Below are 27,862 nucleotides of genomic sequence, written 5' to 3' on the forward strand. Positions count from 1 at the left end.
TCTCCATTCGTGTGAATCCGGCCTGCTTTCCCGCCGAAAATTCGCGCCACCATCCGCACCGCATCATATCTACGCGATAATTCGCATGCCGCATTGTTATCATTTTCCCTAATATTGAGATAAATTGCAATTATTTTAAGTAACATAAATTCACCATGGGCACTACTGGTCCCACGGACACCGTGAACGCCCTCGCCAGAGAGTACGTTGAGTTTCTCGACGATGAGGTAAGCTAAGCCGCCTTTAAAGCTTGGAGCGGCCCTTTAAATATATGTAATTTAAATTTTCAGGACGACCAGGGAATCTACTCTACTCGCGTTAAGCACATGATTAGTGAAAAGAAGATCAGACTTATCGTCAATATCAATGATTTGAGACAGAAGAATCCGAAAAGAGCCATTGGGTAAGTTAAAATTTCTAAACAAAATTGGGATTTTACACAATTTTTGGGCGACAAAATGCATCAATTTTTGTTTTTCTGCATAATACATATTACAGTTTTACATGACATATTATTTAATTTAACTGCATCATATTTTAAATTCCTCTATTTTCCTCTCCAGTTTGTTGAAAAATGCCTTTGAGGAGCAGCAAGCGTTTGAGCGAGCCCTGAAGGAAGTCGTAGGCTCCGTCGATGCCACTTATGCCAAGGAACACGAGGACTTTTATGTGGGCTTTGAAGGCAGCTTCGGCAGCAGACACGTAACCCCTAGGACGCTGCTATGCCATTTACTGGGCAACATGGTCTGTGTTGAGGGCATTGTCACCAAGAGCTCCATGGTGCGGCTCAAGGTCGTCCGCAGCGTCCACTACTGTCCGGCCACCAACAAGTTCATGGAGCGGCAGTATTCGGATTTCACCAACCTAAAGGCTTTTCCCACCAGCTCCACCTACCCAACAACGGTACAGAATTAAATTTGTGTTTTCAAATTGTAATGATTCGGTATTTTAAATATTTTTCATGGAAATAAATTCAAATATCAATTCATTATTGATAAATACAAAAGCGATTTTTACCTAATTTTGTAACTTGAATTCAGGACGATGCTGGAAACCTTTTGGAAACTGAATATGGTCTCTCGACCTACAAGGACCACCAGACCATCAGCGTGCAGGAGATGCCAGAGAAGGCGCCGACCGGGCTCCTGCCGCGAGTTGTTGACGTTATCGTGGACAACGATTTGGTTGACTCGTGCCAGCCTGGAGACCGAATCCTCATTGTTGGCAACTACAGATGCATGCCTAGCAAGCAGGGCTCTTACACAAGCGGAATTTTCAGGTATTTCCGAAATATTTTGTTTATTTTCTAGCCAATTAATAATTTTTTTTAAAAAAAAAATATTATCTAATAAAACTAACCCCTTCTCCCCTAGAACTGTGGTGATTGCAAACAACATTTCGGTGCTGAGCAAGGAAGCGTCGGCTTTGGTGACCCGAGATGATGTGAAGCGGTGCAAGAGGTTCTGCAAGCGCAACGACATCGTGGACCAGCTGTCGAGGTCGATCGCGCCCTCCATTTTCGGCCACGACATTGTGAAAAAGGCCATCCTCTGCATGCTGCTGGGCGGCGTTGAGAAGATCCTTGAAAACGGCACTCGCCTCAGAGGGTAAACTTAATGAAAAACCAACTTGGAAGAAATTTAAAATATGATTTATCGTTTACAGAGACATAAATTTGTTGCTGATCGGAGATCCCAGTGTGGCCAAGTCGCAACTGCTGCGCTATGTTTTGCACACGGCCCCTAGGGCCATCGCTACCACAGGTCGCGGCTCCTCAGGCGTTGGTCTCACCGCCGCCGTCACTACAGATCCTGATACTGGCGCTAAAACGTGAGTATTTTGTGTAAAATTAATTTTAAAAAAATTGTCTTATGATTTTAATCACAAACCAAGCTGTATTAAGTTTTTAACGACTTTGATTTAAAAATTTTTAGTTAAAATTAATGCCCTTTTTCGTTGACTCTAGTTTGGAAGCGGGTGCGATGGTGTTGGCCGACCGCGGTATTGTGTGCATCGACGAGTTTGACAAAATGACTGACATTGACCGCACGGCAATCCACGAAGTGATGGAGCAGGGCCGCGTCACCATTGCCAAAGCCGGCATCCAGGCCAGTCTCAACGCTCGTTGCTCCGTAATGGCTGCTGCTAACCCCGTTTATGGAAGGGTCAGTACTAATTTCATTTTGCTCTGCTGTACTTTTCTATTTGTTTAACTCTTTTTCTCCTTATTTAATTTTTGGGCAGTTTTTGATTTATTTTTTGTAATATTTTGCAGTATGACCAGTTCAAAACTCCAATGGAGAACATCGGCCTTCAGGACTCTCTTCTGTCTCGTTTTGATCTTTTGTTTGTCATGCTGGACACGGTGGACACTACTGCTGATGAGGCGATTGCCGATCACGTTCTCCGCATGCACCGCTACAGGTAAAACATTATTAAATTTATTATAATAAAATGCATGAAATGAACTCAAATTTTTAGGAACCCTAAAGAGCGTGATGGAGAGGTGCTGCCTCTTGGCCTTGGAGCTCAAGCTCTCAGCACTCTTGCGGACGATCCTCAGGAGTCTGAAGATCCTGATGACTTGATCTACGAAAAGTACAATCCTCTCCTACACGGACCATCCAAAGCCAAATCGTAAGCACAGAAAAATCTGGATTATAATAATATATTTGAACATTTAAAGTTTCGCTAATTAAAATACATGACTTTCTCTTAAATATTTATATTCCACAATTTGAAAGATACATTTCAAGGCTAAATGTGATTAAAAACTCGTGTGTTTTCCCTTTAAAAATTACTTATTATTAATTTTTCATTATTTTTAAGGAAGCGCATTTTCTCCATGGATTTCATGCGAAAGTACCTGTTCATCGCCAAGTGTTTGACGCCAAAGCTGACAGACCAGGCTGCCTCGGCCATCGCCGAAGAGTATGCTTCCTTGCGTAGCATGGACTTGCAGGAGCATGACGTCGCTAGGGTGCGTAAACTCGACAGATTTCCTGCCAGATTTTTTTATTGAATCATTGATCTCTTTTGCAGACGCAACCTGTGACAGCACGTTCTTTGGAAACTCTAATCCGTTTGTCAACCGCCCACGCCAAAGCTCGACTCTCGCAGAAGATTGAAAGGATTGATGCCGACGCGGCCATCAGCCTTGTGCAGTACGCCTATTTTAAAAGGGTTAGTTCATGATTTCCCTCAAAACGACTAATAGATATTCTATAAATTTTAATAGGTTTGAAATAAGTGTTAATTTTTAATTGTGTATTTTTAGAGCGTCCATCAGGCCGAGAATTTTTGCGGGTTAGGGAAACAAGAAAATATGATGATTATAGTTAGTTTAAGATTAATATTTGACACCTTTTAATTTTTTTAGAAATTTTCATAGAACGCTAGAGAATAGGAGTATTGGAAAGTTTTTCACGTTTTGAGTTTTCCTGAAAAAAAAACATTTTCCTGGTTTTGGGCTGAGCCCACGGTAAATCATTTTTGGGAGAAGGTAAACTCTGGCCAAAAAAATTATCACAATGGATCCTCTACTTTGAACTAGCAGAAATTTTAATTGATTCTCTTGTTCCCAAACCTGGAACCTCAGCACTTTACCCTGAATGAGAAACCCTCACTAACCTTCTAATTCCTCTCTGCATAGGTGTTGGAGAAGTCAAAGAAGCGGCGTAAGAACGTTGAGAGTGACAGTGAAAACTCGGATGAAGACGATGATGACGACGAGGACGATGACAATGACAATGAAGACGACGATGAAGCTGCAAAGAAGAATCGCACAAGCCGGCAGACAAAGCGGCAGAAGACAAGGGACGACGCTGAGTCTGTGGCGCAGGCGGCAGAGGCCGAGGAGGAGCCGATGGACATACCTGTTGAGGACCTGCCTGTGCTGGACGCCGACCGGCTCAAGTTGTTCAAAACCGGCCTGACACAGTACCTGAAGGAGAAGCGCTCGCAGTCCGTGTCCCTGGGCACCTTGAAGGCTTACATCAACGAGGGCGTGGCCAAGCAGCAGCCTTTCACAGATTCTGAGATCAAGTCGGCCATCGACACGATGACCAAGGCCAACCAGGTCATGCTTGCTGATGATATTCTCTTCCTCATTTAATTTCTGTTCAGAGAGGATGATTCTCAGCTATTTGATTGATTTTTGTACGATAATTTAAAATAAATAGGTTGTTAAGGTTGCTATTTATACATATATAAATCAAGTCATTTATTATCATTGATTTCCTCATCTAGCCATTGACCCTCTAAATTTATTAAGTTTATTAATTTCTTTCAATTTAAAGACACTTCTGAGTGATATTATTTCCTGTACATCAGCTTCGCAATTTTCATCTCATTCTTAATTTAACAAGGATTTTGAATAAGAAATTATTTGGATCAGTTGGATGAAAAAATATATGCTCAAAAAGTCTGAATCTGAATATTTGCAGGATGAATAATTGATTTTTCACACAGCCAGTCATTTTAGATTTGAAATTATAAAATAAATACTTCTACAAAAGAGGATTTTTCTTGTTCCAAGACGTGAAATATGTAGAAATAAGTCCAGATAATTAAATTGCAGGACTTAAGTTGGGAGACACATTGGATAGTTAATCAAATTTTAGGCTACTTTACAAAACCTGATTATTTGCGAGCCTGAAACTATTTTAGAGCTCAGATTGCATCTTGAGGCTGTGACTTTGAGCGTAACATACAAAATGTTTTTAATATTTTGGAAATAATTCGTCTTATTAAATTTTGATGAGCATAAATTATCCTCATAATCACGATGAATTTTTCCAGCTGTCTTTCTGGTTTTCTAAATTTCTCGCTCTTTTCGAAATATTGACGAAAAAATGAGCTTCCATTTGGACAAAATTTTATTATTTTCCCCAAAATTTAACAAAACAGAGTTGCAGAATCTGTTAATTAATTAGCTCAAAAGCAATTATTCCACACCATTAAAGATCAAGCCATACTGCTATTAGAAATATTTTTGGTCAAATAAAAAAATATTTTTACCAGATTTTGTGTAAACTCTTATATTTATACCATTTTGTTCTGATTTGACATTCACCTTTCTTTAAAATTCATCCAACTGAAAAGTAAAATAGAACCCTATCAGAGTTATTTTTTCAGTGAAAGCAGTGGAGTAAATAATTTTCGTAGGCACGGATATTCATTATTTTCATATTTTTTATTTTTATTTTAAAATTATAGTTTGCCTACAGACATATTATAAAATCAAATAGACTCCGCGTTGTTCAATGTCTTTTAGGGGAATTAGCAAACCCCTTTCTTTACAATAGTTTTTATCTAAAAATTAAGAAAACCACGCAATATTTCACCTGCAATAAATACTTTAGAAATTATCAAAACAAAACGTTCTAGAATATTTAAAACTGGTTTTTTATGTACTGACTGTATCTATATCGTCTACAAAAACCAGTCAATTTTTTAAAGGGGAAGGGGGCAAAACGGATAACTATTATGCAATTATTTAAAAAAAAAAACTTCTTAGAAGTGAAAAAAATGTGTGGCCTTTTTAGAATATTATTTTTTACATTTAGCAAAAATATATGCATTATTTCTTCAAGAAATCGACAAATGATGCATGAGACAGAGCAATTAAATTCTTCGAGTGTATTTTTTAGTTGAAGTTGCGCAACTGTAAACCACCGTGAGAATGAAACAAGTAAAAAAACGTGAATCAGGGGATTTTCTTCAGAGCAGCTAACGGAGAGGGTGAAAATACTGCTCTAAGCTGGTCGCTATCAGAAATTTCATCTCTCGCATCGTTTTTAAATCAATAAAACATACCGTTCTTCGCCCTTTTACTTCAACCCATTTCTCATCTGCAGGAGACACTCATCTTTTGTTCCTTTCCTCTCCGATATCCTCCAAATGTCGAAAGGGATGAAGAAGACTGCGCAAAGGGGTGTATTTCCGCACCCCTTTCACGTGGCACCCTTCTCGATAAAAACACCTTTTGGCACGGTGCGACAAAAAAGTAACGCGTCAATGTTGATTCACCCCTGCGTGCCCTGCTCCAGAAAGCGGTTTCGACAGAAAAAGAGGCAATTTAGCACAAAAATCTTCTCGACAAATCGGGGAAATTGAACGAGCGGCACGCGTTAAGTGATCGCGGAATGACGGGGTTTCTCCCCAAAGTGGTGCGCGCACGAGCCGCATATGTGCAGACGCAGACACGCGCCAGACACGATTGATAAAAGGCTTTTTTACAAGAAAAGGAAAAGGGTACGTCGCTAACACGTGTTTACGGAAAACTCTTTTATTGGTTTCACCCCAATTAAGCTATTCTGTGGAAAGGTCACAATAAAGGGGCGTTTAACAAATTCTTCAAAAATATATTGATCATGAAAATAAATTTATTTCAGGGATAGAATTTTAAAAATTAATGCTTCAGAATAAATTCTTGGTCTGCTAGGCCTCTTTTTTACATCCCTTGGATTTAGAAGCCAAATTAGTATGATTTGATTCTTGGACTTACAGAGACAATCAATTTTTTGTAATGTTTATTTGTTCGTTTCCTTAAAAGAGGATGGAAATTGCAAAGCCCCGAAAATCCTTTTAGCGGATGCATATATAAACTATAAAGATTCAGTTAAAGCCAATATCGACCAGTAATTTTTTTTAGATAATTGGTAAAATTTGAATGTTACTATTTTTAACTAGCAAGGTATAATATCCTTTGGTTATTTGTAGCATTGTAGAACAAATTTCTGAAATTAATTATTTAATCAACTGCTTTTTGTAGCCAGCAATTATAATAATTTTAAAGTCTTGCCCTGAATAAATCCAATTTCAGCATATATTCCATTTTACCTGTTCGCTCACAAGGAATTGATGATGGACCAAAAATTGACAGCACAAATGGAAATATAAATTTTGAAAATTTATTATTATATAATGTGCTGGATTTTGAATTATTCCATTTGCTAATACGGCCGCCAAGCTAAATTTTTTTTTAAAGTTTTTTACCATAAAAATAGGGAAGAAAAATAAAAAAATTGAAAATTTGATTCACAATCAGCAGCTCTTAATTACACTCAGCACGGCCATACATAAGATACTTTTTACAAAAATAAAAGTGTAACAGCAGTCCGTATTTACGTTTCTGAACTTTATACCAAATTATTTTTTAATTTTTATTGCATTTAATACAGGGAAAACAACTTTTGAGCTTGAAAATTCCATACAATGCGCTATAAAGTCTGCACTTTTTCATGAATATTACCCTAGTCGGTACAGGCTGTTTTGGCAGCTTAACACAAGTGGAGACCAAGAGGAACTAAATTGCACTAATCGTGCATGAGGCCCGTAGTGAGTGGAAAGCCCATAAAACTACTGTCTTAAATTCACAATCTTAATGTTTAATTCATTAAAACTATTTTGTGTTTTATATCAAACAGTTGATCTATACTTTGGGCGGAATTGACTAATATGGATTGACAAAAATGATTCGAATATGAGGAAAAATAGGCATTTTTAACTCTCATGATGTAATTTAATTTTTTCCTCATGACAGACTCTTAAAATCAATGCTGCACAGACCATAACAATTTTTTGTATTTTTAGCTATAATTTGTCATGAATTATTTTTAATTTTTATTTTACAAAATGGTTTGTTCTATTAAATGCTAAAAAATTTAATTTTAATACTATTATAAATTCTGGTCACAATCTTCAAGCATGTAATCTCACGATAAAATCAAAATAGCATCTCCTATACTCTTTTTACTTTTATGTTGGTTAGTATTCAATGTGCATTTTATCTAAAAAAAAGCTCATTATTCAAAAAGCAAATTTGATACACGCGACGCACGCAACAGGGGATTAGCAATAATAAAAAGCGAGAAGTGCACTGGCGATAAGAGAGAGAAGTGTGCAGTGCAGTCGCTGCGCGGAGCAAACAATTAGAAAAAGACAATCGGCGCACGGCGTGGGAAAGCAAAGCAAAAGTTGTCGGCGGCCGGCCGTCCAGGGGGGAGGCAGGGTTGCGTCTGTCCGGGCGCTGGCTGGCTGCGTGCAGGGCGGGGGTCGAGGGGTGGTGGTGGGCCCACCCTGCGTGTCGTGCACGCGGCAGAGCGGCGGCCGAGCGGCGTTCAGAGCACGTGCAGCGCCCGTCGCAGCAACACGTCCGCCGCAGCGCAGCCGAAAACCGAGAGAATCATGAGGCGAATGGTCATCAGCTACGAGCAGGCGCCGCTCTACCACTACGCACAGCAGCCGCCGCCGCCCCCGCCGCCCCCGGCAGCCTACCTCCAGCCGTGGCAGCCGCAGCCGCCTCCGCCGCAGACGCACTCACAATCAGCACGCAGCGTCGACGACAGTGATGGCGATGACCTCTTTTCCGAGAACGACTCCAAGGAACAGTGAGTTTACTTCCCCGATTTTTTATATTTTTCATCAAAAGTCTTGTAATTTTAATATTTTTTTTTTGCAATCGAAGGGTTTCTTAAAATAATCAGAGTTTTTAAATTACATATATTTATTTTATAACAATCCAGATTTTTTATAAAAAATTTGCAGAATTGTTGAATATTAAATGTTAACATCGCTTTAAATTAGATTTCAAAAAATATTTTAACTTTCAAAATTCTGAGTTTTTTTATCGATTTATACGTCCTTTATTCTAGATTGAATTGTATTTTTTTCTAACTTTGCTAGAATCGAATAATAATTACGAGATTTTCAAATTTTAACCAGGACTAAAATTAAATGGAGGGTGGGAAAATTGTGATTTAAATGTATCTAAAATTTGATAAGAATGAAAATATTAAATCTTTTTTTTAGGAAAATTAATAATAAAAAGCAAAAATCTATAGTTTTTTTGGCGATTTATTCTGATAATCCGTTGTTATAATTATAAATTCAACTTTTTTCACATTTGCTGTTTGAATAAGGATTGAAAAATGCCATACTTCAAAAATTCAAAGCCAAAAACATTTTGTTCCATAAGAGTTGCAAACAATGCCCTCCAAAAACCCATAAAATAATAGTCATTTTGGCATAAGTTTTTTTCCTTTTAATTTGTATCTTCATTATTAAAAAAAGTTTCACTCTCATTTAAAGCTGAAATTTCACCTCTTATTTCCATTTTTAAATTTTTATAATAGTTCAAAGAAAAATAAAAAATATACTTGGTTGTAAAAATACTGTGTTAAATAATCTTAATGCTGTCGAATTTTACGACTTCAATTGCACAAAGAAAATTAATTTAAAATTCAAATTTCTATTGAAACCAAAAATATCATTTTCCTTAAATTTCAGTATCTATTTTACAAAGTTTATAATCATAAAACAAAATTTTGGTACTTGAATTGAAACATCAAGCGTTTAAAATGAAATCGTGTTATTACTCGCTACCTGCTGGTTTGCACCTTTCCAGCATGCGGTCGTGATTTGGCTTCACGGGACAAATGTCAAGCGTTTCAATGCAGTCCTCGGTGCGGAGGCAAGTGGCCCTTGAGTGGGCTGGGTTCCTGTGCGGCCTGGTGCGCCCATGTTATCCGTTCGCTGTGTTATTGGGACCCGGGTTGCAGCATTCGTGCTAGTGCATTCCCGGTCCTCGGACAAGGATAAAAAGAGCAAAAAATAATAATGTTGCATTTTAAATACATTAGTAAAAATCTAAAAATATCCAAATTTGTTTTAATTGCCATAAATAATACTTTGTGCTAACACTACTGCTCTTTAAATGTAAAACTGAAACATCTGAAAAACTAATTAAAAAGGGCAAATTTAATAGAGATTCATTTGTTCTATTTCATTTTCACATTGAGAACACGAAAAAGCTACTTATCCAAATTGGCATCCGATTTCGCGGTGCACGCGTGATAACTGACCTGCACTAATCCTCCCTTTCCCACTACCCACCCTCACTCACTCACTCGCTCGCTCACAATCAGTCCCGTAACATCATAAAAGCCTCTCCCTCCCCCGCATCCAAGTCTCCCACGGTGCATTTACTGTTTGTTTATTTGCTCCTCTTTCTCACGGTCTGTGACTTTTGTTGCGCAGGTGTGTGTCACCGACCGAGGGCAGCAGCGGCTCCAGCTCGTGCGAGACGATGACCAGGAAGCGGCGCCGCGGCGTCATTGAGAAGCGGCGCCGCGACCGCATCAACAACTGTTTGTCCGAGTTGAGGCGCCTCGTCCCCTCTGCGTTCGAGAAACAGGGCTCCGCCAAGCTCGAAAAGGCCGAAATCCTTCAACTCACCGTCGAACACCTTAAAAATAAAGGTAAGATTTAATAAATAGTTTGATTAGTCGTTATTAATTTGATTTTTTCTTTTAATTTTCAAGCAAGAATTTATTCAGTCACTGAATGTTGCTTCTAATTTTTCAAAGTTCTCCAAAATAAAAAAAAAATTAATTTTATACCTTTAATTTTTTGATCGAGACAGACTTTTTGAATTAATTCAATAATGAACTTCCATATATGAGCAAATTTGATATTATTATTTGTTGACTGATTTTGGCTTTGATAAAAGTAAAAACCTCTACTTGTTCTAAACGGCGAAGCAATTTTTTTTTTGTAGATTTACAAATTAGATTTATTTAATAACCGGTTTAGAAGCTCGGTAATAGTTATTTTTACGATTTTCTAAAGGATATAGTCCAAGATATCAAATTTATATGACATTATAAAAAATTCAGTCTCAAATTCCCGACCAGCAAGACTCATTAAATTTCTTTCCTGGTCGAGCAAAAAAAAAAAAATATCTGGCCAAGTTCTGCGCGAGATTTCTTTTAAGAGCCCCTCTCGTGAAAGAACCGCTATGCAGAAAAAGGGTTGTTGGAGCTGCAGCTGTACGGCGGCAATTCTCCCACGGTGACCCTGCCTCGCTCTCTTCCACCCCTCTGACGCGGCTTTTCATTCATTCTCACAATATGATGATCCGCCCGATTAAAAGGCAATCACGCGCGAGCACACCTTTCCTGCTTACACCGCGTTTACAAATATTTTCATTCAAGAAATTGGAAATTTGCTGTGTAAAGAACCTGCTTTGTGGATTTTATAACAGGAAAAAAGGGGATGAAAACGTATCGTTTCATTCATTTTATATAGTGCAACCTGCAGCCCTTTTTATGCCAAGTGGATTTTTCTTTCTTAAACCTGTTAATTTTTTTAGCAGTAAAAAATGAAAAAAACATCACGAAGAGTTTTCTATGCCATGACTTGTTAAATTATCTTGATCCGTTATTGCTTGAATATTCTTGGTTTTGCATAAAACTACACTAAAAAGGTTTTAAAATTAAATTTCTTGGATTCAAAGGATGAGCTAATTTGATTAAATGAGATGTAAAAAATTGTTATTTAAAAAAAATTATAAGAAAAATCGTATTAAAAATTAATTGGTGTGGACAATAGTGTTAAAAGCTGACTTTATTTGCTAAAGAATCAAACGCCATTGATACAAATAAAATTCATTTGAACAATATTGTCATGTTATCAAAAACTCTCATTTTTTCTAGATATACCAACTGTTTGTGAGTCTTTTTGTGAGTTTAATATCAAATGATTTATCATTTTTACTGACTTCTGTCTAGTTTGGCACAAAATATGACCACTTTTATTGTTCTGATTATAGAAAGAGAACGGAAAGACGGGTAAAATGTGTTTATTGAGTTTTTTGAATGCTTAAAAAAATAATAAAGGTAGTGAAAATTTGATTTTTTTCGAAATGTCTGAATTTTTCCCGAGAGAAACGACTGGCTGTTATTTAAGAAAATTTAAGGTTTTAAAGCAGAACAGTCAATTTTTTCCCATATTTAAGGTGTAAAATATTCAATTTAATAAACTTTTTTTTTTAATTCTTTAATTTCAAGATTTTTACATAATCCGTCGTAAAAAAACTTATTTATAATTTATTTTTAATTTTGTGTTTCAGGTGGCAGTGGAAATGTAGGCAGTGGCGTGGAGGAACGCGTCGCCATGGACTACGTGGGTCTCGGTTTCCGCGAGTGCGCGGCCGAGGTGGCCCGCTACCTGGTGAGCGTCGAGGGCATGCCCTTGGAGGACCCGATGCGGATGCGACTCATCTCGCACCTGCACAGCTTCGCCAAGAACCGCGAGATGCAAGTGAAGCAGGCAGCGACCGCGTGGCCCGGCGCCCCCTCCGCCTTCGCGCCCCCGGAGCCCCTGTACGCGCCGCCGGCGGGGCCGCCGCCCGAGTACTTCTACCAGCCGCCTCCGACCGGCCCCCAGCCGCTCCCGGTCGGCTCCACCGCCCCCGGAGGACCGTACCACCACGCCCACAGCAGCCAGGGTCCTCCGCCGCCCTCGGCCAAACCCTACCGGCCCTGGGGCGCGGAACTCGGTGCTTACTAGACTTTACGGAATCATTTTTAGATTTTTTAAATTAATGAAAGGCACGTACGGATTTGTTTAAGACAAAAATTGAGAGTATCGTAACAACTGTAGATTATAATGATAAGGATTTGATTTTTTTAATAACTCCTTTGCGCAAAAGTCAGACGATAGACAAATTGATTTATTTAAAAATTCCGCTAAGAAAAAATCACCTGTTTTTTATACACGCTATTTTCCTTATCATAAATCTACAGCTAGTTGTTACCACAGTATATTCAGGGAGGGGTTTTTCGATTATGAAAAAAAATCAGGATAAATCCGGAGTTTGATTTCCTGTCTTGAATGAAACCACAACATTTAAAAAGAATTAGTTTGCCGTGCCTCACTATTTAATTGACGAGCCAGGTTAATAAAAGTTGCCTTTATTGAGTGCTTTTGATCACAAAGTGCCTCAACCTGTACAAAAATACCGCCAAAACCGTTTCAATTTCAACCAACAGAGCCAGTCAAATTGAAAAATGACGTTTTTGGCATGCACAAAACCTTTTGTTCAGTACTTTATAAAATTGCTTTGACGGGCGTTCCTTGTGTTTCTAGTCATGTTCTTTTTTGAGAATGCGCGTTCATAGTCTGATAATATGCTTATTGCGTTCTCGACAAAAAGTAACACGAAAATATTGTGCGTGATTTAAGCACGTAAGTGATTTTATTGATCGATTGTGCGTGTATCGCATCTGCACTTTCAAATTTGTAAATAACAATTTATGGTTAAAAATATTTTTATAACAATGTATTAATTGGTATAAGTCTGTTCCTAAATAAAAAATGAAACTAAACAACAGAACACCGTTGGTTTTAATTTTTAAAACAATGCCACACATATTTAGACAGCGCTAAAATAAAGAAATTTGCCATAAAACGTTTTTCGATAAAGCAAATGTACAATTTTTTAAATAAACCATTTTTAATGCTCGCTCTAGGAGAAGAACACAAACTTTGCAGCCATTTTCTTTTTAGGGGTAGAAAAAAGTATGAATTTTTCGTTTTCCATCTGCTTCATCTACAGTTTGTGAACAATAATAATCTCCGAGGATTTGCGGGCTTCTCATCTCCCGCTGAGCCGAAAGCAGATAATGCAGAAAAACATGTTCCAAATCCCATTGTTGCAAAAACCGGAACAAAATTAACGGACTTTTGCGCATACCGCGCAGAGAAAACTGGTTTTGCAGCAAAAACTTCGACACTTTTCAGCAGGATTTAACAAAATGGGAGGAGAGAGGGCTATAGTGAGGAAAGAATAGTTGCCAATTAAACTCAAATCGTGCCATTTGGTCGGTATGCAATAAGATCAAACGCGAAATCAATCAAATGCTGCGTGACAATCGGTCCACAGACCACATACAGAGAGAGATTTGTAAAATATCATTCTCCTTCCGATGGAGTGTGTAATGACGCGGCACTATCGCAAATTTAATCAAAATCAGACGTTGTCAACTTGTCAGCCGATCAATCAATCTCTAAAATGGAAAGAAATAAGTTTCTCACTTCTGATTCAATAAATCCCTGGCGATTTCAACGCAAGGGTGTATAGCTTTTTAAATTTTCACCAAGCTCCAATGGGCACAAAACTAATCAATTTCACAAAATATTAAAGTTTTGTATTAAAAGATTCTTAATAATTCAACGGATTTAATAAAATGTACGCATAGAATGAAATTTCACTCGCGTGACACATGTCTCCCTGAAAAGAGTACTTTAGAAATATGAAAAATGTTAGAACCAAATTTAACCTAGAATCTCAAAATTTTATGCTTGGTTAAAAACTTATTTATTTCCTTAAAACAATATAAAAAGAAAATTAAACATAAAAAATTCCACAGAAATTAATCCGGCATTCACATCATCGCATTGTGTCTCTTTGTAACAGGTCAATTAGCCCCGATCGGGGGTGGGATCCGCTTTGGCGCGGGGGTGCAAACCCTTGGCGATTATAGCGATTTGATCTCGGCGGGTGAGAGTTTAGCTCGGAACGCTTTCCCACGGCGTTCGTGATCGTGCAACCCTTGCCGTTTAATATGCGAGAGCTCGCAACCAGCCACCCCTCCGTGTCGTGTTTGCTTCGCGGCAACACACTTCACCCCTGAAAGCACCTTTTGTAATGCGGCCGTGGGACTTTTTCATCTCCGGCTTTTTATGCTCGCGAGCTTTTGTATGAGGGTAATTAAATCAAAAGACCAGTCAGTTTAAGTGTTAGAATAATTAGCAATTTTTTATTTGTATATATAAATATTATATAGGTTAGCACAAGACTTAAATTTAAATGATTAGAAAAGATTGAAATGTCCGAGAAATCGAATCACAGCCTTTTTTTGGATAATTATAATTTTTTTACAATTAAATGAATGTTGCCATTTTCATCTCGATTCTCTCATTGAGCACATTGTCATCGTGCTCGAGCCAGGAGACGAGGGTGGCACAGCTGGCGGCCGCGGAGGAGGTCACGGGGCCTCGGTGGCCGCCTCGCAGCATCAATTCGGTCCAAATGGCCTCCTCGATCGGATCAGCACTCTTCACGCGAAGACGGCGTTTCAAAATCTGCAGAAAAATCAATTTACAATTAAATAACAAATCTCATTAATATTAATTTAAATTAAAATTAAACAAAAGAAAATGATTTTTCTCACCATGATCCACTTTCTGATTGTAGACACGCAGACAGTGTTGAAATTCGAGTCCATATTGCGTTGGAGAGTGTTTGAACACGTCTGTTTCGTCTGGCGGCTTGGAGAGAACTGAATGCACGACCGCCGAAGTGGAGGATCACCCCTGGACGGCGCAATAAGGGAGGGGCGCGCGTTTTATCACGTGGGGAGGTTTGATATCACTGCCAGAGGCTCCCACGCTCGCTTTCCCGATGATATATATTTTATGACACACTTGAATCAATTTGTGCTCGTTTCGCACGCCACCGGAGAGGAATGAAATTATAATTAATGCAGAGAGGGAAAATGTTGCTTAAGATGATTCTTTATCGAATATGGGGATAAATATAATTAGAAGAATTGAGATTTTGAATAAATTAAGCTTTGAAATGATAAATTTGAAACTTTTTTATACTTTATTTAATAAATAGTCCAGCTATTAAAATTTGATACATTTAGTTTGTCTGAAAAGGATCCAAAGACTATTAATATTATAGAGCTAGGATTTTTCCTTGTTTTCGAGTAACTTGTACCCAAATTTAAAAAAAAAATAGAATGTGTTTTGCACCCCAAAAATCGAGGTGTTTTGCAAATTCCCCGATTGCACGCAGTTTTCGATCAGATTTCTATAGTATCAATGTTTTTGTGCTTATGACTAATTTCAAGTTTATAAAAGAGGATTGAATACAACCCCTCTCATGATTGAGTTATCGTCGCAAATTCTAAATTGCTGAATTAGGCCGTTCTTTTAATGTCAATTCTAATGTTTTTGACACCACAAAACAGAATAAGATTGCTTAAAATATTTTTCGCATGTAAACGGACCCAAACTATTTCATGTTTTCTAAATTTAGCAGATATGAATTGTTTTATTGCTCTATTTTATTTAAATAATTTCATTATTCTTAATTTAAAATAAATTTTTGTTAATTGAAATTATGAAAATAAAAATTTTGTTTCACTTTTAAATAATTTTTATTATAATTATTTAATGTGGTTTCAAAAATTAAAACATTATTATTGAATCATTCACGCACTTTTAAGAAATCATAACAATATTTGTAATCATTTTTTTAGTTTTTATTTTTATTAAGGATCGTTTTAGCATTGCAAAATCTCTAAAATAAATATTAAATAAAAAAATTAGGATTGAAGAAATACCAAATTAAAAGCAACATATTTAAAGTCGATTTAGGAAGTGTTTGTGGGAAACAGGTGTCGCGCGTCCGCAGAGAGAATAAATATAGGACGAGAGGACTTTATGTGTTTGCTGATGGGCGCGTGCGGGTCGCGTGGGAACGCGTGTCCGCGCGCGGTCGCACCCGCCCCCACCCCCCGCCGTTTGCAAATCCATCTGCTGCACCTATTAACACAGCGCGCTCGTCCTCTCCATCCCGGGATGAGAAGCCACTTTTGCGGTCAAATCGGCGCTTCAATAGAAAAATAATTCAGTTTTTTGGAAAGCGAAATGCTCGTAAAATTTTATGAGGCGTGAGCGAGTTTCGATTTAAAATGCAAACGCCACACATCTGCACTGCTTTCCCATCGCCATCGCATAAAACATTGTTAAAAAAAAAATCTTTGTAAGTGAGTGATGATTGGGGCGAGTCCATTTATTAATTTCTGCGTTTCTGATTTGACGAGCGTGACCGCTTTTCATCACGTTTCAAATGAAATTGTTGAAACGGCAACTTTTTTGTGAGTGACAGCTGTCGTAGTTAATTTAACAGCGATTGTGCATTATTAACCGAATCAAATTGCATTTTAAAAACTTCTAGCTGCACATCATAATATATTGTCGAGCTTGTCGGGCCAGTTGCATAAGCTCGCCAGTTTGCAGGCGCACTCATTTTTTAAATCGTAAAATTAAGAGGAAACTGTTCGAGTCGCTTGTAATTAGAATTGCATTATTTCAATGTTCGCGTTGCATAGTGATTAAAATCTATTATTTATCATTTTATGAGATATATAATCTAAATTACAGTGGAGCTCACTTATATTTTTTAATTAGAGCAAAGAATTACGACAAATCAAGGACGATGACTTTGTTTACATTTTTCTATAAAAAGAGCACACAATAAACATTTTTAAATATTGACTGACCAATATTCAAATGATTAGAGAAATGTTTTCATGTGATTTTATGAGTAAAAATTATGATTTTATAAGTAAAAATCATAAAATATTTTTAAAACACAAATATAGCAATATAAAAAATATATTATATTTTAAATACACTATTTAAATTAAAAATACTAATTGACACTACTTGTATCAACAATAAAAATATTAGTTTTGGTTGCAATGCTATTAGTAAAAATCGTTCAAGAAAAATAAAACAGTATTTTCTTGGACTGATAAGCAGCTGTTTCCACCCCGCAGGCCTCACCAGCAATACTTAATCTCCGAAACAAAATTCAAATACGCAGTATTAGTATCAGCTGCAATTTCCGAGTAAGTATATAGGCCAAAGGACGGGAGTTTAACTAAATAACTGTGCAGATATGAGTGCTATTAGAAAGAAAAATTCTTGGGATTTTTGAAATTTTTAATTTTATGCTTCGGAAATAATTGTACCTCTCCCAATTTTCCCTGAGAGCCGTTGTGAAAATTTACTTATAACTATCAGCAAGTTATTCAACCCACAAAAATGGAAAAATAAAATTCTGCTTCTAGACGTTAAATTTCTGCACGCGATTTTCTGTTTGAAGTACAATTCTTAACATAAAAATAATTTTTGGCCTTATTTAACAAGAGATTATTAATAACTATTAATTATTTTTTTGGTGAAAGAAGTTCTTGGTAACTTTAAAAGGATTAAATATATACATATAATGGACTGTTGTGTTTGGTCAGCGTTGCGAGCGCTAAAACAAGCCAAGAGTGTTATTTCATTTGGACTTTTGGACCCACTCGTAAATGCAAATCGGACGAGGATGATTTTATTATTGCAATGCCATCTGCGAGGCGCAGAATCATTTTTTCTGACAGGTGGCCCCGCTCGCGCGCATTTGCATCAGATCGGTTTTATGAGACCGCGCGCGCGATGCGCTTCATTTGGCACCCCTTTCCCCGATCATAATATTACTCCCTTCTGGCGTGATTCAAATTGGCGGGTGAAAAATCGAGGTTCGCCCGCAAAAAGCTGTCTGACACGGGATAAATAATCGGATGATTGTTAAAAAGAGCTGCCTGTGTGCGTCTCGCGGGAGCAAAATATTTACTCAAATAAGAGCAACCCTTTTTAACCGAATAATAAAACACAGATGGCAAAAAGAATACACCAGGAAATAAAGGGTGGCTTCCAAATTTGCTTCTGAGAACGAATGTTTATTAATTGCAGAAAAAATTGTATCAATTTACATTTTACCAACAGTTATTAATGTTTCATTTTTCAGCGGGATCAATTTGTTTAATTTTAGTCTGAAAATTTAACGATTAAAATTACAAATTTGTAAATCTAAATGTATTTCTGTGGTAACCTTTCTCTCTGTAACACCACGAAAAATATTATGCCTGGCTGTTTCCTGTAACTTACGGTCCACGCAGAGCCGGGAGGGCTGTCCAACATGCCGAGCAAACCTGCGCCTCCGCCGCCGCCGCCGCCGCGCCGATACTTCTCTATTTAACACTCAATCTGCTGCTGGACCAAGCCATTCTCAAAAGCCTCTCCTCAATATTACTAATTCTGCCTCGCTTATTATTATATTATTATATTTGCTCTCTTTAATTATGCTTCTAACAATAAACTCACTCTCCTTAAACTGTGATCCACTGAACTATATTATTCAACTAGGCTGATTAATAATGCCAACAATCGGTCATAATTATTACCAACTCGGCTGCTCATGCACGGCAGCGAGTTGGAATAATTATGAGACTTTAGAAATATTAATTGCCTCACTGCTTGTGAGCAGTCCGAAATCCTTAGAATAAAATATCTGCGTCTTGCTGGCCTGGCAAGAGCGCGCGACTAAATATTCTCAGCGACTTCTAATCGCAAATAAATAGTCCAGTTTCTCCAAAAATTAGCAAAAACTATGAAACTTGCAAACTGATTGATAACTTAATCTCCTTTATATTAATTACGTTATTATCTTTGGATTCTCTGTATTTTATCAAATGGAAAAGTAGAAATTATACACCGCCAGTTAACTCCTGTCTAACAATAATTTATGATGTGGTTTTATTGGAACGTAAGTGACTCTAACAATTATAAAAAGGCTTTCAATCGCGATATTGGCCATATTTACCGTTACGTTAACTATTAAAACGCAGACGAGACTTTGACAAAATGCTTACTTATTACTGTGGCTGGCTGGCGCGTACGCTAGGTGTTGCTCGGCAGAGGTCGGAAAACCCTCTCAGAGGAAGCCCAAATGCAGCCTCTCCGATAACTCGGGGGAGGGTGCATTTGGCTGCCAGTTTACGCGTCAGCCAGTGGTTGGTTCAGACAAATCGTGCGCTGAGGGCGCGAAAATCACGTTAAAGTTAAACAGCGCTCGTCTTACGCTTCCAAAATAAAGTGCCAATTCATACACATAATACGGTGGTTGGTTACGGTGCTCTGGGCGCCTTGTCATGGCGCCCCTAAGGTCCGTAGCAGGCCAGAACGTTGTACAACAGATGCTCCCGGGCGTCCTGCGCTCGTCCCTGAGCGCCCATGCGGCAGCAAATTCAGTTTTGTTGTACTTCTGACTGGCCTGCTCCAAAATCTCAGCTCTCTGGGTGGCGTCTTGGAGTGGTCTCCGTGACCAATAGTGCTTTTGTGTCCTCTCAAGTGTGCAAAAAGTGTTATTAGAGTGCAAGTCCTACTTTAATAATTATTATTTTTGAAATACAAATTATGAATGAACGGAGACCGCTGCCTCGGGTTTTAGTTTGTGCGTGCGTGCCTGTGTGTGTGTGCGTGTGTGCGTGTGTATGGGCCGCTCAACCAGGGGGAAAGGGCTGCCCATCGCGCTGCTTCTCTTCGTTCCTTCTCGCTCCCTACTCCGCTACCTGAAGAGCGACCCAGCCTTTTATGTGTGTTGGGCAGCGGCCTTTTACATCTGGTGCTTGCACTCCTGGTGTCTGTGAACAAATAGCGTGATTATTCCATTGTCTTTCATGTTTGTGTTGGCTACAAAATTATAGGTTGGATTTTTCTAACAAATTACACATCAATTTTACGCCTAAAATTACTCATCAATTGTTGTAGTCATGGGCCTTAAAATTACACGCTTACAATTAATCGTCAGCTGTGGGTGTCATGGAACATAAAATTACTGCTTAATTTTAAACGCCATATCGTGTTGTTCTTGAACTAAAACTACAAAGTCGCGACTTAAATTTACATGGTACCAAAAGCGCTTTTATAATTCTCACTGCGATGCCACGACTCGCTATCCTAGGATCGTGCTCCTGCACCATTGTAGCCCTTTTAGTATCCGGAAGACCAGATCCGCACGCTTCAGAAAAACGTACAACGCGCTTTACAGGAATACCATACGCTCTAAGTTTTGTATCTGGAAAACCGGATCCGCACGCCATAAAGACGTACAACGCGATTTACAGGATAAAACATAGTTTTATCCAAACGTTGATGACCCGCGGATCCCACGCCGAGTCTGCGCTCGACGTGACGTGCACATACCTTTATTTTCGGGCGCCCCACCAAAATTCATTCCTTTTACAGGCCTCAATTCAATTTTCGTTCTTTCTTTCCATTTTTTTTTCTTTTTCACAATTACAGATAATATTCTTCGCCAAAGTTGATTGTCATGGAACTTAAAATTCTCTCTGCGATGGTTACAAATCGCTACCCATGAACCGTGTTGTTTTTCCCGTAACCCTTGCGCTTTTCGGCATAGCATTCCATTACAACGTCTTTTAAAACTAGTGTCCAAAGACCTACGCTCCGGGCATTAAGCCAGCGTACCGGACGCTTTACAGGATTTAACCAAAACGCCCGCCATATTTGTCCGAAGACCTACGCTACGGGCATTGAGCCAGCGTACATTTGTCCGAAGACCTACGCTACGGGCATTGAGCCAGCGTACATTTGTCCGATTCTAGAATCCCACGCCGAGTTCGCACTCGACGCGTGTGCACATATTTTATACCGGGCGCCCATCCAAACAATCATGATTTCTCGCAAAATTAACTCGTTCCGTTTCCAAGTATCGAAATTTTCGCAAAATTTCCGCGTTACGTTCAATGCAAAATCAATTAAGTTTCCAATTCATTTCTCGAAATTTATCATGAAACTTTCGCGTTACATTCGTATATTCGCAATCAAATCAGTTTCCGCTTACATCAACAGTCATCCTTCATTTAATAACGCATTTCGCAAAAGGGGGAGTTCCCTAACTACTATTGTGGCAATAAAACATTTTAATCGGTTCAAATGGGCCCCTATCTTTTAATTTTCTTCGCTCTTCTTAGTTGTGCGTGCTGATTTTCGGCCTTCTGCTTCTTCAGGGGATGGTTCGATTCTCTTGCTGTTTCGACTCTCTCGCTTTTGTCTATTTGCCGCGTCGCTGTGGGGTTTCCGCGGCGGCGCGGAGTTGGCGTTTCTTCTGCGCAGGGAGCAGGACCCGGATCGTCCTGCTCCCGGGCTGATTCAACGTCGGGGGCGATCGTTTCTCCTTTGCTGCTCGTTCCGAAGGGCGCCGCGGCCCTGGTGGTCGCTGGTTCATCTCTCAGTGGCACATGTTGTTCGCTTTGTAGGCTGTTTGCTATTTTACTATTGTTTGATCTTTCTCCGAAAGTTTTCTTCTGTGATACCAGCGTGGTGGTGGCTCCGCTTTGCTTATGTCTCGTTGTATATAAGGGGTCTATATTTTTTTGTTCCGTGAAAAATACATGTCGAGGGGTTTCAGCTTGGGGGGTGGCGAAGCGTAGTTAATTCGAGTATAGAAAAACTCACTCCTGGGTGGTTAGGCACTCCTCAATATTTTAAGGCCCAACCAAAAGTGTCGTCCATAAATGAACGACGCGCCCTCGTGACTTCCGCTATGTAGTCTGTGTGCATCGAGGGTTTGTTGGTCAGTTCATAACCCCGCAAAGGCATAGAAACTGATTCAACAGCAAGCTGAAAACTCTTGGCCGTGTATATTTGCTTTTAATACAGTCTTTGCTTCGCTCTTCGTGCTTGTATAATTTGTATGTTGTAAGTTGCCGAGGAGTAAAGGCTCGATTTTTAGGTTATTGTTTGAAAATAAAGCAAGTCCTTGAGGAATGGGCAAGCAGCGTCGGGTGCCCGTGACAATGACTTCCGCCACTTCCAAGAAATGGGTGAAATCAGCTGCTTTCCCGCGTTATTTTAGGCAGAAAAATTCTTAAAGCATTAATGCGGGGACAATAGCAATAAGTGTAGCCCTATAGAGGCTATGTTGACAAAGGGTCGGCACCCAGGCAGGCAGAACAATACATGCGCTTGATAATAGATCTTCCGCCCGGCAAAAGGCGGTGGTAAGGGTCGCGCTCAGTATCTCCCACGGCTGTGTGCCAGATGTGTGCTCGGTTTAAAAGTTTCTCTTCTTGAGTGGCGAGTTTCATGTGAATTTTAAAAAAAATAAAAAAAAATCGGAATCACCTCCGCGCTTGTTAAATATGTATTTCGCCAGCTATCTGGCTAGGCTTCCAAAATTTAAGTCCATATTATTCGCTCTCGATTACTATTATTTGTGCTTAGCGCAATGTTTACATTTAATCTGTTACTAAGGGACTCAGCAGATAAAATAAATCGTCTTCTCGCGCGCGTTACGTCGTCTTCTTCATCTTCTATCTTCTTAAATGTTCAAACTTGCATCTTAAAATCTCGGTCATCTTCTTCAAAGGGGGCGTCATGCAGGATAAAAATTTCTGCCCGAGTCGTTAAATATTTCTCTCCAGAAGGTCGCGAATTTAATTTTCTTTCGTCAGGGTCGCAAAATTTCGTCTTAATCAGCTCGCAAATGTTTTTCTTGTCCGTTCGCAATTTTTTTCTCGTACGATGGCAAATTTTTCTCGTCAGGGAACCCTCCAAAATGCCACAATAGTTCAACTTTAAGCTTGACTCAAAATTCACAAATAAATAACGTGCAAAAATCAATTAAATATTCCAAAATGTCCAAATTTCCGACAATTTCAATTATTCTTCTCAATTTTTTTTAAGTTCACCAACATTTCTCGATTACCGTTGAATGCCATGCAAATTATGAGCCAAACTTACTACCTAAAAGGGTACTACTTATCGTTATAACAGCTCTGCGTCGGTGAAGTTCTGCTGCTCCAGCGTCCCAAAGCAGCAGCCTACAGGAAACAGAGTACGCGGCCGGTCCATTGGACAAATAGGAATTTGTCCAAGCCACTTCTGACACCAAAATCTGTGGTAACCTTTCTCTCTGTAACACCACGAAAAATATTATGCCTGGCTGTTTCCTGTAACTTACGGTCCACGCAGAGCCGGGAGGGCTGTCCAACATGCCGAGCAAACCTGCGCCTCCGCCGCCGCCGCCGCCGCGCCGATACTTCTCTATTTAACACTCAATCTGCTGCTGGACCAAGCCATTCTCAAAAGCCTCTCCTCAATATTACTAATTCTGCCTCGCTTATTATTATATTATTATATTTGCTCTCTTTAATTATGCTTCTAACAATAAACTCACTCTCCTTAAACTGTGATCCACTGAACTATATTATTCAACTAGGCTGATTAATAATGCCAACAATCGGTCATAATTATTACCAACTCGGCTGCTCATGCACGGCAGCGAGTTGGAATAATTATGAGACTTTAGAAATATTAATTGCCTCACTGCTTGTGAGCAGTCCGAAATCCTTAGAATAAAATATCTGCGTCTTGCTGGCCTGGCAAGAGCGCGCGACTAAATATTCTCAGCGACTTCTAATCGCAAATAAATAGTCCAGTTTCTCCAAAAATTAGCAAAAACTATGAAACTTGCAAACTGATTGATAACTTAATCTCCTTTATATTAATTACGTTATTATCTTTGGATTCTCTGTATTTTATCAAATGGAAAAGTAGAAATTATACACCGCCAGTTAACTCCTGTCTAACAATAATTTATGATGTGGTTTTATTGGAACGTAAGTGACTCTAACAATTATAAAAAGGCTTTCAATCGCGATATTGGCCATATTTACCGTTACGTTAACTATTAAAACGCAGACGAGACTTTGACAAAATGCTTACTTATTACTGTGGCTGGCTGGCGCGTACGCTAGGTGTTGCTCGGCAGAGGTCGGAAAACCCTCTCAGAGGAAGCCCAAATGCAGCCTCTCCGATAACTCGGGGGAGGGTGCATTTGGCTGCCAGTTTACGCGTCAGCCAGTGGTTGGTTCAGACAAATCGTGCGCTGAGGGCGCGAAAATCACGTTAAAGTTAAACAGCGCTCGTCTTACGCTTCCAAAATAAAGTGCCAATTCATACACATAATACGGTGGTTGGTTACGGTGCTCTGGGCGCCTTGTCATGGCGCCCCTAAGGTCCGTAGCAGGCCAGAACGTTGTACAACAATTTCAATTAGAGAAAAATGAATATTTTAAGTATTTTTGTTTTCTAAAACAATGAAAATAATACTTGAAAACAAAATTTCACTCGAGACTTTCTGGAAATCGAATCCTCGCAGAGTTGTTATCTATTTTTGACTGTCCTAAAGTTATTTAAAAAAAATGACTAAAGCGAGCGAAGATGCGACATATGCGTTGTTCTCGCTTGGAAATTGGGAGTCAAAAAGCAACAACTGACGCGCCGAGTCGAGACAAAAGGCGCAATTATGAGGAGGCAAGTGCTGCAAGTGTGTGGTCAGCGCGCCGTGATCTCTCTCGGGGGATGCATCGAGGGTCGCATCTGCGACTGGTCATCCGGGGTCGAGGGTGACCAAAGCAGACCGTAAAATCAGTGACCGCTTGTATTCTACCCAGCGCGAGGTTCAAAATAACAAATCGTAAAAATGGATCGTAAAAGAAAAGTGAATAATACAACGTTTTCTGAGATGAAAACTGCGCCAATCTGAGTTGTCCGCGGCGCCCAGCTTCGCCAGGTATTTTTTCACCTCGATGCTCGTCTTTCTGGTTGTTCTTCATCTTCTCCTGGCGGTCGTACCTTCCTGATTTAATCAATACACATTTTTTTAAAGCGTGTCCTGCAACAATGAGGATGAAAAAATATTTCTGCTTTTTTATCCTTGTCCGAGTATCGAGAAGTTAAAAAGTCGAAACTCGAGGTAAAATTCCCACACAGGACCCAGGCTATACGCTTGGCGGTTTTATTGGGCTTATTTCGCTGCTGATTGTGAGCAAAGGTTCATAAAATGTCAATTGAAGTGGAGAAAATTTAATTTACCTTTTTTCTTTAACTGCTTCTATAGATTTTTGGCATGCGATAAGGTAAGGAAATTAAAAAATGTATTTTTGTGTGCCAAATATCATAAACACAAATTTATTTCTTGTAGCTGAAGTAAAATTAACGACACAGTGTCATATTCTTGAAGAGAAACATTCAATAGACACATTTGCAGCCAACCTTAAGATATTTTACTTCGCGCCAAACCTCAGAAGCAGCTCCTCCAAGTGAGTGTAATTTTTCCTCCTCACAATATCCAAGGCTGTCATCCTATGCTTTGTTTTAGCATTCACGTCCACGAGCCCATTTTCGAGTAAGAATCTCGCCGTGTCCAAGTTTTTGCAGAAACAGGCATGGTGCAATGTGGTCTCCTTCCGATAAGTTAGGACCTTGTGGCTGACGCCGATTTCAAGCAAATATTTGCAATTTGCAACGTCCGAATGCTTCGCGGCGAACGTCATTGCACCCAAATTGTACCTGTCCGTGGCGTGGATGTTGGCGCCCAGCTCTACCAGGTGTTTTTTCACCTCGATGCTCGTATTTCTGGCCGCTTTGATCCACGGAGTCATGCCGTTGCTGTTCCTCCGCTCCAAGTTATACTTTCCAATGTTAACAAGGTACTTCATCAGCTCCAGGTTGCTCGAGTCGGCCGCCCTCATGAAGGCGTCGCCATTCATGTTGTCCACGGCATCGATGTTGGCGCCGCGCGACTCGAGGAACTGAAAGGTCTTCAGTTTGGAGAAAAAGGCAGCGGCCAGCAGCGGCGTCTGCTGGTAACTGGTGCATTTTCCTTCAATGTCGGCGCCCATCTCAAGCAGAAACTGTATCACGTCCACGTGATCCCCCATCGTGGCCACTACTAGGAGGGTTTCATCCTTTTTGTTCCTTTTCTCGATGTCGAAGGTACGGGACGTCATCAGCTGCTTCACCTTTTCCAGCTTTCCTTCAGCACAGGCGCGGAAGAGGTCATCATAGTCCTCATTTTTGGCAGAAGGTTTGTCCATGTTTTGATCTGAAATTCGAAAAGCATTTAAAGTAACCAGTCTTGCTCTAACAATGGAAAATATATATTAAATAAAAATATAAATAAATTAATGTAATTGAATTTTTGCAGAATCAAAAAATTTAATTTTTATTGCAAGACATGGACTAGTATTATTTATTGTATGTAGAAAAAAATAAAAGCTATTATAGACTATATACATTGACTTTTTCAAATGATTTTCCAGTGTACTTATTTTTAAGTTAATTAATCCTCGTGTTGCAACAATTAGGTCAGGAAAATTAGCTACAAAATGTTTAACTTCAAGAGGTAGCGTGTGCTCGCCCTGAATTGACGAAAAATGTCAGTTTGAAAATTTAGATTTGAGGTCGAGGTACTGAAAATCAATGTGAGGTTTACTGAGTAAATTTATGGGGAAACAGACGTTTACGTATTTTCAACAGTGTCTAAATGATCAGAATATTTTGATCAGAGCCATAAAAATGTGTCATGTATGCACGGCACTGAATGTATATATATCGTATAATATCAAGTACATATTATAGGCAGGGGACTCACGCTTTCCGATCACTCACACTTCTCGCTCTGATGGGAAGAATTACTGTTAATCCCTACCCTAGCGCGAAAAATTTGATTTGGCGAAAATGGTGAGTCTACACCATATACATAGAAAAGTATATACTAAATTCACTAATTTGGTGGCAAGTACATAGTATAGTTTCTGTTATACATTGTACATACATTTACATTTATAATTACCAAAAATGATTCATGTATTTGACGAATTTTAGACATTTTAGATAATAAACACACTTTCATGTTTATCAACATAATTATTCTTTATGCAATCCTCATTTATGTGCTTAGGGAAATGTGCTCAAGATGCCGTGCTTTATGACACACATGACACTAACTTGGCTCTGGTAAACAATATGTAATAATTATTTTTTGAACTAACATGCATTATAAGTCTACAGCTTTTCGGTATCAAATTCTCAGACAGACTCACCACTCAATCCTCTTTCTGCTGCTGCTCTAATGCAATGCAAGCCAAATAATAATGAAGCTGAAGCTGTGCTCTTTCAAACAAAACGTTTCAGTATTATGTATGTATTATGCGGCGTGACGATCGGCGGAGTTTCTGTTTCTGCTCTGCTCCTCGCATTCCTCTGCTGATCCTATTTTTCTCTTGATCCTTAACTTTGCTGTGTCAGCCAATACCCGATCCTTCTCACTCCTCATCATAATTCCAGTGTAACATCATTGAAATGGAAGATGCATTTAAATCATTTGAGTCTGAGATCCGTAATATAAATTTTAGTTTCTAATTTTTCAATTAAAAATAGAAACATTGATTTTAAAGTTGAATATAATTAAAACCAGGCTTCATCCTCGTTGTCAAATTAAAGAGAAATTCGTCTTCTTTATTTCTCGACCAGTTTCGACGTCACCAAGTACGTCCTAATCATGAGTTACAATTACAATCAA

The 27,862-nt window shown here is 39.0% G+C and overlaps 3 protein-coding genes across 3 annotated transcripts; 2 read left to right on the top strand and 1 right to left on the bottom strand.

Moving 5' to 3' along the window:
• The first annotated feature begins 51 nt into the window (after nucleotides 1–51).
• Nucleotides 52–4,207, top strand: Mcm3 (minichromosome maintenance 3). The gene is made up of 12 exons (XM_065497492.1): nucleotides 52–227; nucleotides 291–403; nucleotides 564–903; nucleotides 1,041–1,279; nucleotides 1,374–1,607; nucleotides 1,666–1,830; nucleotides 1,967–2,165; nucleotides 2,276–2,424; nucleotides 2,482–2,637; nucleotides 2,830–2,980; nucleotides 3,043–3,183; nucleotides 3,653–4,207. The coding sequence occupies exons 1-12, from the start codon at nucleotides 156–158 to the stop codon at nucleotides 4,112–4,114; spliced, it is 2,421 nt and encodes an 806-aa protein (XP_065353564.1). The 5' UTR covers nucleotides 52–155; the 3' UTR covers nucleotides 4,115–4,207.
• Nucleotides 4,208–8,142: 3,935 nt separating this feature from the next.
• Hey (Hairy/E(spl)-related with YRPW motif) lies at nucleotides 8,143–13,152 on the top strand. The gene is made up of 3 exons (XM_065497508.1): nucleotides 8,143–8,393; nucleotides 10,042–10,262; nucleotides 11,915–13,152. The coding sequence occupies exons 1-3, from the start codon at nucleotides 8,191–8,193 to the stop codon at nucleotides 12,352–12,354; spliced, it is 864 nt and encodes a 287-aa protein (XP_065353580.1). The 5' UTR covers nucleotides 8,143–8,190; the 3' UTR covers nucleotides 12,355–13,152.
• Nucleotides 13,153–25,451: 12,299 nt separating this feature from the next.
• LOC135948300 (ankyrin repeat domain-containing protein 17-like) lies at nucleotides 25,452–27,545 on the bottom strand. Its single transcript, XM_065497511.1, has 2 exons — nucleotides 27,384–27,545; nucleotides 25,452–26,383 (listed from the first exon to the last, which is right to left on the bottom strand). Exon 2 carries the CDS (start codon nucleotides 26,373–26,375, stop codon nucleotides 25,563–25,565), a length of 813 nt encoding a protein of 270 aa, XP_065353583.1. The 5' UTR covers nucleotides 26,376–26,383; nucleotides 27,384–27,545; the 3' UTR covers nucleotides 25,452–25,562.
• Between the last annotated feature and the right edge of the window lie 317 nt (nucleotides 27,546–27,862).

Source organism: Cloeon dipterum, chromosome 1, assembly GCF_949628265.1.
Source record: "Cloeon dipterum chromosome 1, ieCloDipt1.1, whole genome shotgun sequence".
In the NCBI taxonomy this organism is placed as follows: Eukaryota; Metazoa; Arthropoda; class Insecta; order Ephemeroptera; family Baetidae; genus Cloeon; species Cloeon dipterum.